We start from the raw sequence: 12,653 nt of genomic DNA, 5'->3' as shown, positions 1-12,653 counted from the left end.
ATAGAAATATTTGATCTTTCATAGACAAAAACAAAAATAGCATTTCTCCAGTAAAATAATCAATTTGTATGCAGAGTCATCAATATTGATGCAGACACACATACCACTAAAACCAAAATGTTAGCTTTATTTTCCATGCTTGTTTGTACTGTTACAGTAAACAGCAAAACTCTCCACCAATAATGGTTCAAATTATGAAACAATGAGGAAGCACAGCACAGATTTCTATGCCATCACATTCTATCAGAAAATAGATGCATCCGATACCGTGTTTTGCAAAGAAACACATGTCTATTAGAAAACACATTTACTTGTAATATGTAACTAGTGTGTACAGTGATCCCTCGCTATATCGCGCTTCAACTTTCGCGGCTTCACTCCATCACGGATTTTATATGCAAGCATATCTAAATATATATCATGGATTTTTCACTGGTTCACAGATTTCTGCGGACAATGGGTCTTTTAATTTATGGTACATGCTTCCCCAGTTGGTTTGCCCAGTTAATTTCTTATAAGTGATGCTATTAACAGATGGCTAAGAAACTACCCAATCAGAGCACATATTATGTATTAAATAAAACTCCTCAATGATATACGATATGCTTCCCGCGCAGTGCTTTGCATACTTAAAAGCTCGAACAGCATCTATTGATTTTTGATTGTTTGTGTTTCTCTCTCTCTCTCTCTCTGACATTCTCTGATCCTGACGGAGGGGGTGTGAGCAGAGGGGCTGTTCGCACACTGGCCTAGAGGATATGGACACTCCTCTAAAAAATGCTGAAAGACTACGTTCACATTGCTCCCTTCCTTGCAGCTGCTTTGTCGCGTGGTGCTTCGCATACTTTAAAGCCCGAACAGCACCTATTGATTTTTGATTGTTTGCTTTTCTCTCTCTCTGACAATCTCTGCTCCTGACACGCACTCCTTCTTTTAATTGTGTGACGGAACTGTCAACTCTGTCTTGTCATGGAGCACAATTTAAACTTTTGAAAAAGAGACAAATGTTTGTTTGCAGTGTTTTAAAGTCCCTGTCTCTACAACTTCCTGTGTTTCTGTGCAAATCTGTGACCCAAGTGTGACAATATAAAAATAACAATATAAGCATATGGTTTTTACTTCGCGGATTTTCACCTTTCGCGGGGTGGTACTGGAATGCAATCCCCGTGATTGAGGAGGGATGACTGTATATTAAATGACCCTTGAGCATTTAATTTCATTGATTAAAACACAAAGTGACAACCAAGCTTTTTTCTAAACAAACTTCAATTACAAAAAGCTTAGAAGTTAATGAAACTATTCCAAATTAATAAAATAGTGAAAAGAACATACAGTAACACAGTTTAAATAGTAAAGTTCTTTTTTTTTTTTTAATTTTAATAAAGTTATCTTAAAATTTACCATTTAGTTTCTCCATTAAAAACAGAGTATGTGAGTTAGAAAAAGCAAACAGTGGCACATCCATATGTGCTGCTTTTAGCTAAGCACATCATTTCGCCTAATAAATGGGCATTCCTTGGATCAAGCAGAGTGGCAATACAGATTGACCTCTATCTGGGAGTACACTAAAGCAAAATGCTTAAAGTGGTGTGGAAGAAATACGCTGTGAAAGACAGGACCTTCATCAATCAATCAATCAATCATTTTTATTGGCAACAGGTGAGTAGTAGTGAGTTCTCTGCTTGCAAGCCAGAGAGAAGCCCCCTTTGCAATCCCCACACAGCTCCTTATATTGTGAGCTTGTTTACTTCTTAAGGAGTAGTTCCTCTTTCCAGCATAAGTCTTATGTCATCTTAAGTCATACAGCTATTTTAACACAAAAACAGAAGTTCTTAAAAAAGCAGTTTGCTCTTTAAGTACAGAATACATTCTTGCTCAACAGTCCAGCATATGACAGGCCATATGTTAACCCTTAGAATAACAGGGGGAAATGTAATTTTTATTCCACTGTGGCCAACTATTTTATGTCTGACTGTCACAGCATCTGCAACACTTCAATGTGCAAAAAAGCCCTCTGCTACTGCCAGCCTTGGGAGTCCAGCATCATCAATGCCTTTTTATCATATTTTTGGCATTGCCGTGGACAACAACGTGCACACAACGTTCCAGAATGGGCAAAAATGGCAAGCATTTTCTTAAATATATCTGCTATTTCGTGGCCATTATGTGAGCCTCAAAACCGCTTTGCATGTAGCATAATCCACTAGAGAGCGAAATTCTCATCTATTCACTGTCCAGTTAAGTTGATGATAGACATTGGACAAACACCACTGCTCGAAATGTTAGTGGCGAAGCTGACAGCTATTATGTCGTGCAAAAAGCTGTCAATATGTTTTTTTTACAAACTTGTGCGTCCTTGGTAAGCTGATCTTTTTGATGTTGGCATGACATGGAATGTTGTGCGTGAGTTCTTACACATTCCGGAGACACTGAAATCACACCTTATCAACAACTGACAGTGATTGATCGTCAGGAACAATATATTGGGCAAACACTTCTGTTGTTTTCACTATTCACAAGTTATCTTTTTACATTTTTCTCTCCTTGCTAGAGTCTGCTGCAATGATGGCTGATTCTGTGCACTGCCAGAGGCAATTTGTGTACTCATTCTTGTTTACTTTCACAGTTTACAGTCCATTAGGCTTTGGCATCATCGTTAATTGTAAGAAAACTTCCACATCACAAACAGTTAAGTTCTCCGATTATTTATTATTTATGGTGCACTTTTACAAGTCAAGTCAAGCCAAGTTGGGGAGCATTCACTGGTACAGTTCGTTGCTGCACCCACTATACGACAAAACAGCTCAGGATCCCGGTTGGCAACCCCCCTAGGCAGAAACACAGTCCAGTCTCACCCTCCAGAAATGACCCTCTATCTGCGGCAGCCAGGTGTTACGTGGGCGACCCCTTGGCCTGGCCCAACCACTCGGGTCCCCAACAATGAGGATCTTACGACCTGAATTACCCTCAGGGAAAAGTGCCACATGGCCATAGTGCCGTAACTGATGCTACCTCACAATGCAGGTAATGTGCCTCATTCGGGACTCCATGAGCAACTGCTCATTCGACACAAAGTCAAACCAACAGTATCTAAGGCTATTCCGGAGAGACACAGTACCAAAAGAGTCCAGTCTTCATCTCAGGTCACTGGATAGTGTCCATGTCTCGCAGCCATATACAATAGCAAGACAGGAAGCACCAGGACTCTAAAGACTTGGACCTTTGTCCTTTTGCATAGATATCAGGAGCTCCCCACACCCTTTTCCAGCAACCTCATGACCCCTCCATGCTCTCCCAATCTATCTACTGACTTCATAGGAATAGTCACCAGAGACATGAATGTCACTGCCAAGGTAAGTAAACCTCTCGACAAGGTCGACACTCTCCGCAAATAGAAACACTGCTGATGGCTGTGCCCAAGAGCATTAAAGGCCTGGATCTTGGTTTTTATCCAGACACCCACAAGTCACTCAGACTCCTCGCTCAGTCTCTCGAGCACCCCGATCAGAGCCTCCAGTGACTCCACGAAATCATCAGCATCGTCAGCAAAGTCAAGATCTGTGAATTTTTCTTCACCAACAGATGCCCCACAGCCACTTAACCTCACAACCTTGCCCAACACCCAGTCCATACAAGCATTGAACAGAGTAGAAGCAAGAACACACCCATGACGAACCTCAGAATCAACTGGGAAAAACGCAGAGGTTCTGCCTCCACTCTGCACAGTACCAGTGTACAGGCTGGACATGATATCCAACAACCTTGAGGGGATCCCGCGAACCCTCAGGATGTCCCACAGGGCAGCTCTATCAACTGAGTTGAACGCTTTACGAAAATCGACAAAGGCTGCAAAGAAACTCTACCGATATAGATGTAAAACCAGACTGTTCCAGTCACTGGTAGGTGAGCAAGTGATCACGGATCCAATTGAGGACACCCCTAGCAAGGACCTTACCCGGCACCAACAGCAGTGTTATCCCCCTGTAGTTGCTGCAATCCAGGTGAGCACCCTTTACTTTCCAGAAATGGACGACAAGTCCTGTTTTCCACTCAGGATGATGCTAGTCTCCCAAATGGAAGCAAAGATTGCTTGCAATGCCAGGATGACAGCCTTACCACCAGCCTGGAGAAGTTCACCCCTGATACCACAGATCCCAGCAGCCTTTCCCCCCCTCAGCTGGTTCACCACCTGTGCAATCTCTGTGAGATTCGGTGGTTCACAGCTAATTGGAGGATCAGCCTTAAGAACCGTGAACCCAGAGATATCCAACATCCTAGCCAGAGGATCAGCTTTGATCAACTGCTCAAAGTAGCCAGCCCAGCGGGTCACTTCTGCAGTGTCATCCGTAAGGACCATTCCATCAGCCGCCCTGACTGCGACTCTCGGATGTGCGTAATGCTTCGATTCCTCTGTAAGCAGGACGTAGGTCGCTAGACTACAGACAGTGTGTTACTTGCTCACAGATTCCTCTAACAAACGCCTCTTTATCTGCCCTCAAAGCCCTCGCTGCCATCCTTCTCAGTTCCCGGTACAGACCAGAGTTGCCATTGAGCCGTGCGCTGCGACTCCTCTCGATGATATCCAAGGTGCCCTGCGAGATGAAACACCTCCTTCATTTACAAGTATGAGTACAAATATATTAGCACTGTAACAGACCAAAATCTGATACCAACATCAGTATCACTGCATCCCTACTTCGTGTATGTTGTAAAACTGTAAGTTGTACAAGAGAAGTACTCACGTTCCATGAAGTAAGAGCTGGCATCGATTTTCCATACAATTTGACCTTTGTGGGATCCATTAACACCACGATTTTTATAGTCCAAAAAGTTTTCAGAAAGTACCTCATCTGTAAAAAGATGGAAATGATTTTAGTTATTTCTAGTATATTGACACTATCTCAAATAATTTGTTTCATCATCCACATATAAATTGTAATGAAAGCTACGAGTTTTGAACGTTAAACATAACTCAGCAGTAGATGTACAATACCAGACACATACTAAGCATCAGTTCAATTAAGCAAGGCCGATGACACTACTCATTTTCATTCTTAGCTCACTGCAAAAAAACAAATAAAAATTAGACTTCAATGGCTGTCATATGTCTGTAATTGGTGCAAGAAATAAACACATGATTCATAAAAACTAAAAGAAACTCACTTTAATAAGTGAAAATTACAGGGTGGTTCAGATCTAATTATGCAGATCCAGATCGTCTGGATGACTTTGATTTATGCAGGGACGATTACAGTTCGGCACAAAGACGATTCTTCATATCATCAGTTCGCACACTTCTCAACGGTCCAGGATATTTTGGGCGATTTTCTATGTAATAAACTTAATAAGTCATTGCGTAATGAAAATTGCATAATTAGATCTGGACCACCCTATAGTTACCTCAACAAGGCAATGAATTGTAAACTCCAGAAGAGGCCATGCAAACACCACAATTTTTTTTTAAACATTTAGATTGGAAGTATGATACATTAAAAAGCTTTATTATTGGAGCATCAACATATAGCAGGGGAGTGAGTACCCTCTGCATATGAAACCAAGCCTTTATAGTAAACCTAGTTAAAGTGCTTTCTACAATGAGTTGACTTGTTTTCTTTCATTATTCATCTATGCTAATCTAATTGTTTAATTAAGAAAATGTTGCACAGAGTCCGGATCATTAAGTAAGGATCTATCCATCTTCAAAAGCCATTCCTCAGTTTGTTATAGGCCTTACACACATTCATACCCACACTCACTGACAATATGGTCTTTATAAGTCACACATTTTTGATAATAGGCTTTTAAACATTTTAGGGAATGGGAAGGTAACTAGATTATCCAAAGAGCTTTTGCATATGCTTCAGGGTGTAGTTAGAACTTTGACCACCGAATCAGAATAAACCTCAGTCTCTGCATTTTCTTTTAAATAACAATGCCTTAAAATTAACAAAAAAATAAAAAATAAAAATGGAAAATTGCCATATTTAATCTTTTATCCCATTATTAGAGTCATCCAAATTAAGTAGGGTTAAGGCATTTTTTGTGCCTATTTTGTTTCTTTGCTCTCTGCACTGTTCACAGGGTATTAATCTTAATGGTCTGCTCCTGAATTCCAGCTATTGAATCCTTGCTAATTTTTGAAAAATGTTGGCACTAGTAGGTATACAATTCTTTATCTTTGCTATTCAAGAAAATGACTAATGAACTAATGACTGCACACAAGCATTTACATATTTATTTATTGCCATCTATTAGATTGTAACAATGAGTGAGCCAGAGATAAGACACCTTACATTCAGAGCGCATTCTCTCACTTCTCTGATGGAATCTTAATGCTGTTGTCACATTTCTACTGCAGATGAGAGAGAGAGATGAGAGAAAGAGAGAGACAGATAGAGTGTTTATGCAGACTGCAGGCACTGCTCCTGCTTTTGCTGTTGTGGCAAGGGAGCATAAAATAGTGTCGAACTGGAGGGGTGTTCTTGAATTGCAGGGGATTCCTTACCTAGCATAACATTATTTTTCAACTGCAGTCAAGCTCGCTTCCAGCAGACTTTGCAGAAAGTGCATTTTTCATCTCTCCACTGACAGCAGAGCTTAAAAAATAGGCTCTTGCCGGTGCCCATGATTGCATTAACAGCCTTCAGGCATCCTTGATAAAGTTTACATTCATCTTCGAGGTTCCCAAGATGGAGGCCACAGGTCATTTTCTCAAATTAAAAAAGCATAGCCAGCCAACAGAATTTATTACCAAATAAAAATTATCAGATTAAAAAAAAAAAAACAACTGTCCATTGAAGCAACCTGAAACAAAGCAGTCTTTGTGTAAGGACTGACTGTTGTTACGACTTCATTGAACAAATGGTAAGCTGTGATACATGGCAATTTCAAGAAGGGTTTAATAAAATTATTAGCAGAGCAGACAAGACAAAAAGCTGTGAGACCCCAATATTTGCAGAAAAATATACCATTTAAATAAATTGTCCACGGTTACTTGGTGCATTTTACTTATACACAGAGCCTACTTCTGAGGTCATCACACCACCATGTTTTCTGAGGAGTCAGCACACAATTTCAGCTTAAATGTCTTCTGCAGGATGGCACTTTGTCTGAGATGGACAAAAGACACATTTCCAGTAAAAGACCCCTTACTTTCTTTCCTGACATATTTGGAATATTTGATACTGTTAAAAGGTTCAGTTATCTGGGGTTTGATGAGCTTTTTTTTGGTTATTTTATATTTGATATTGTTTACCCTTGTTTGTTACAAACATTAACCTGTCTTTAGGCAGCCCCTCTTCCTCAAAAGTACATAAAAAAAACCTAGCAGAACCTGGAACATATTTTTGGATTTGATTTTCAAAAGTACTGGTTAAAATATTTACTTTGAGGGGCATTCTACGGCCACCCATAAATCCAAGCATGTCTTGATTAAAAAGATCTTTTTAACCTTCTGTTTTGTCTGTACCTCTGAACTCCAAAAAAGTGATGTGCCACACAGATAGTGAAACCATGTGAAACAAATCTACGATGAAATATCTCTTACAAATTACAGTACCTACTAATTGGAATGGCATTAACATCTCTATTAATGATTTAATCAGAGTATATGACTTTACATAATGGATTTTAGAGTCTGTGTGCCAGCATCAATGTTCTTTCCCAAATATATAGGTTCTTGAAGGGACTGTCTGACTGGTGGGTCATGTCAGATCATCTCACAGGCTAACCTTTTCAAGTTTTGTATGCACCTACAGTCAAAATTCATGGGCAGCAAAAATTAAGTAACCTACATTAGAAGTAATATTTTTGAGTTGACAGCTATAACAGTAAAAGTCAAAAAGAACTGCCAGACAAGCTAGATAATGTGTTCAAAGTTTCAGTGTAATTGCAACAGAAGTTTCAAACTGTAATAACATACTGTATAAGAAATAACTATTAAATGTGGTACCCACACATTTAACATGAAAACAGACATAAACTAACCTTCCCAATCTTTGTAGAAGTCAGTATTAGCAAACATCCATTTAAGAGTAATTAATAATTCTTTTAAGTAGCCAGCACAGTTTTGTTTTGCATTTTTATCTCTCTTTTCTGCACATACACCTGGAATAGTTTATATTTTTTGATGATGACTTTATATATTCAGGAATGACTTTATATATTCTGAAAATCATTGTAATTGCCTGTTTGGCACCCTATAGGGCACTGTAGAATAGATATATAAAAAACAGCTAAGGGGATAGATATATAGATAGATAGATAGATAGATAGATAGATAGATAGATAGTGTGTTGTTCTTGAACCTTTTGTGAAAGTGTTTATTTGATTGTTGGCCTACATTTTGTAACATTTATTACTAAAATAAGAAAAAGTTTCTGCTTTAACAATGTGTTTACACAGATTACTGTAGAAACGGAATACACATGAAATGTGTGTGTTCCAAATACTGATCTATTATTTCCACTCTAAAACTCCACTTCACTCCCAGATAATCAATCAAGGCATGACCTGGGAGAGGTTCGTCCACGTTCTAAGTTGGTGGGGGGATGGAATAGCCGGCTGCTTGTAGCTTGTGTTTATCAGCACATTTACATGACAAAAGACGCTGGCGGAGAGGTGAGAACGAAGTTTTAAGAAGTGATTTAAGGTGGGACGGATCTAAGAGTTTTTTCGTAGGCTCTGGTTATTCTAATGTTACACTAACAAGGCATCTAAAATTAATAGAGAAAATGTACTGTAGAATGATAAAACCTTAAGCATTAATATCAACCAGAACCTCATTGTTAGAAAACTGATGCAAACGACTAGTGAGGTCTGTGAGCTGTTACAATTGTTTCCGATTTATACTTTGTTAATAAAAATTGATCACAAAAAAAAATAGTGTTATTAACATAAAAAAAATCACACATCAATGTCAAGACACAAAAACAACTTATACATCTACTAGTCATAAGACTTGAGTGGCAGTTTCATCATGTTTCTTGCATTACAAATACATTTAGCAATACATACAGCAACATTTCAAAAACACAAAATTAGATGAGTTAAATTTTGAGATGATATTCTGATTCTGTTTTAGTCCTTTTTTGGTTGTCCCTTTGCATATGTAGTTCAGGTGCAATTTGCTCTTAAACATTTACTGCTCGATTTATGCTGCCCTTTTATTTTCTGATATGGTTAAACAAATGTTATCATATGATAATTCTGACCATATTAATTGAACAGATTCAACTTTTTTTATTAAAACCTACATATATAAATTTTGTGTCATTCTTTTCCGAATTTATCGAACTTTGATGTGATGTTAGATTTTCAGATTCTTATTCCGTTTTTAAATTATAAACTAAAAAATATCAAGAACTTACGTCCCGTGAGATGAGACTTTGTGCCAAGAGATTTAACCATACCTAGGGCCGGAAATAAAATACAACCAGTAGGACAACTGGTGTACAGGCATTTAAATGTTCGAAGCACCGCGTTAGATGCAGATCACGCTGCACGGCAGCAGCAGCAAGCCAGCAGCTGATCGAGCAAAGAGGAGGTAAAAAAACCTGCATTTTTTTCCAATTCTATGACCGTTTAAGAGGGGGTTTCGGAGGAGCGGTGGCATCTCCTTGGGGTGCGTTCACAATGTGAGTGGAAGAGATGAGAAATGGCTGGCGCATAGTGCAGGCCGGGGGGGTTGGCAAGTAAAGTGAGCAGGGATCGAACCCCCTAGTTAATTATATTTTTATTTCTAAATTATAATTTCTAAAAAGTAAAATTTTCTACTTTATACCTCCACCTTACACTATTTTAAACCAGGCCTGCACATTGGTGATTTAATACAGTATATCTCTGTTACATAGCAATTATTTGAACTTCACTAAACTGAATGGATTTATCAAGGCAAATATAAATTCAGTATGCATTTGTATAGGAGACATTTATAGGCTTTTTAAGGGGTTTTTCTATCGTTTAAGTTGACGACCATGCTTACAAGGCTCACAAAGTGATATTTGACCTTGAGTATCATTTGAACAACCTTGAGACAGTTCACCCTTCAAGATCTAACTTCCAATATAAATCTTATATTTCTCAGATAAGGGTTGAGTACCACTACTGTCTTTTAAAGAAAGTCAAATTCAAAGTTCATTACATTTATTATCAAATAAAAATGATCAGATGACAAAAAACTGTCTGTTGAAACAACCTGAAACAAAGCAGTCTTTGTTTAAGGACTGACTGTGGTTAAGACTTAATTGAACAAATGGTAAGCTGTGATACATGGAAATTTCAAGAAGGGTTTAATAAAATTATTACCAGAGGATTGACCTACAAGCAAACAAGATAAAAAGAAAGCTGTGAGACCCCAATATTTACAGAAAAATATATAATTTAAACCAATTCCTAACAGGTCACTTGTTGCATTTTACTAATAACTACTATTTATGAGATGCCAAACCAAGGAAACTATTACCTTGGAGGCTCTGCAAATGTGATGTTTTCTCCTCTATTTCTTCCAGTGCTTTGTAGACTTTTACTCTAAATAGTTCACTGCTGACTCCTCTCACCTGGAAGCACAATATGCATTCCTCAGCTCTGCAACTTCCAAAACTTTTTCAAAATGGCACTGTTTTTTAAATTCTCAGTTAACTTTGGAAGAAATCAAGAGGGGTTTCTCTTGCCAAAGCTAAGACTCTAGGTACTGAAGGAAATCCGCATGAATTGAATTTAGCATTTTGGTCAGAAATCACACAGCCATTAAATCAACTTTATTCATTCACTTTAGCAAAATCACACCTTCATTCTAATATATACTCTTGCATCATCTCCTTGCTTCTTAAACCTGGCAAAGATCCAAAAGGTGTTTCCACTTACAGGCCACCCTATGATGACCTCCTATGCCAAATTACTAGCTAACATTCTTTTTTTGCTTGTCTTCATACTTGTTCCTCCCATTAAGACAGTTGCTTTGCTGCAGATAACTTTTGTCACCTACTATACATTATTAATAAGAATTATTCCCAAGCTATACCTGTGGTGCTGTTTTCACTAGATGCCATGAAAGTCTATGACAGACTGAATTGGCATTATATATGAAAAGTTTGGCAGGTGATGGGCTTTGCTAACCCCTTTCATTATATCGATAAAAAAATTGTATTCAGCCCCAGAGGCATTGAATATTTCTAACTCGGAGATACAGTATCTATCTCACCATTTTCCTTTCTGTAGTGGCGCGAGGCAATTCTGTTGTCTGTCTCCTATGCTTTTTATTCTTTCATTAAAACAACTTACAGCACCCTCACATGTTTGTAGTTGGTTTCCCCTATCACTACTATTGATATGTCCCAAAACCTCCTCTATATGGTGATACTATTCTCCTATTTCTAGAGCATATAATATTTTAAACCTGTTTCATATTGGCAGAGGATTACATGTTTTGTTTCACCTTGACTAGGACAGTTGGGGGAGGTTTGTTTACAATAGTGCCCTCAATATTGATGGGCATGCCATTTTCTTTCTGCAATGGTCTGCTCTAGGTACACTGAGAGATCATTTTGAGGAGTCAGTGCTCCTTTAATTCCATAACCTTTGCTCAAAATTTCCAGTGTTTTCCTCTACCTTGTTCTTTTACTTACAGCTAAGGTCAGTTTTCAAAAAGTGTGGGATCCCCATGTTTTCTATTTCATTGCATCCTTTTTAAAATTTGGTTTCTATAATTAGTTTTCAATCTTAACCTGCCCCCATGTTTTATGTCTGTCATAATGATGAAGACAAGAAACCTCTGTGCCTCTTTTTTACACTTTTTTGTTCAGTCATCTTTTAATAGCGGACTATAGATGAGGCACCTGCAAGTAGGCAATGTTTTGTTTCTTTTTATTTTGATGTTTGAAAACTTTCCCAAGCAAGATAACAACAGGGAGCTGAAGTCATTCCATTTAACCAAACATTTTACTTAATATTCTAGTTTCAGACAAATGTGAAGAGAAGGTCTGTATTGCCTTGTTATCATTTATTGGATTCATTTTGTAAATCATATTTGAATAAAAAGTTAAGACAGCTTGCTGCTGCTTGTTCACAGGATATGTCTTTTGCAATAACGAAACCTGTGAGTGCTGTTTTGCTCAGAGCATTGGAGCTATGTAGCCTGTGGACGCTGGCCCGGACACAGACAGGCAGATACATCTAAGTCACCCACAACATGTTTATTATACAAGTCCATATTTACAAAAGTGCAGCACAAACCCCAAAAGTCCCCAAAGTCCAGACCTCTCTACCAATGCCTTCGTCCTTCAGGCCGCCTCACTCCTCTCCTCCCGAGCTCCGTCCTTCTCCTCATCCGACTCAAGCCATTGTATGCAGGGAGGTGGCCCCTTTTATAGTCACCCGGATGTGCTCCTGGTGCCTCACGACAATCTTCCGCCGGCACTCCCCAGTGCGGCGGAAGTGCTGGCTGTGCACCCGGAAGCACTCCAAGTGTCTCCCGATCCTCTTCCCCCCCAGCACTTCTGGGTGTAGCTCCAAAGGCATTGGGACACCCCTGGCGGTGACCATGGGCCCCTACAGGGCTGAGCTTCAAAGCTCTGTACCCATGGTCTCCCTAGCCACCAGTGCGGTCGCCCCCACGTGGTCTGGGGAAGGCGTAAGCCCTCCTCTGGTCCTCCGGG

At 39.0% G+C, this 12,653-nt stretch overlaps 1 protein-coding gene across 1 annotated transcript in view; it reads right to left on the bottom strand.

Annotated features, from left to right (window-relative positions):
• The window catches only part of LOC120529580 (E3 ubiquitin-protein ligase HECW1-like), a 471,213-nt gene that overhangs the window by 310,395 nt on the left and 148,165 nt on the right, over positions 1-12,653 (bottom strand). Inside the window, exon 4 of the mRNA XM_039753493.1 lies at positions 4,743-4,850. Within this exon, the coding sequence (XP_039609427.1) occupies positions 4,743-4,850 (108 nt within the window). The remainder of the gene's footprint in view (positions 1-4,742; positions 4,851-12,653) is intronic.

This window comes from Polypterus senegalus, chromosome 5 (genome assembly GCF_016835505.1).
Source record: "Polypterus senegalus isolate Bchr_013 chromosome 5, ASM1683550v1, whole genome shotgun sequence".
Taxonomy (NCBI): Eukaryota; Metazoa; Chordata; class Cladistia; order Polypteriformes; family Polypteridae; genus Polypterus; species Polypterus senegalus.
This window is presented reverse-complemented; position numbering and strand designations above follow the sequence as displayed.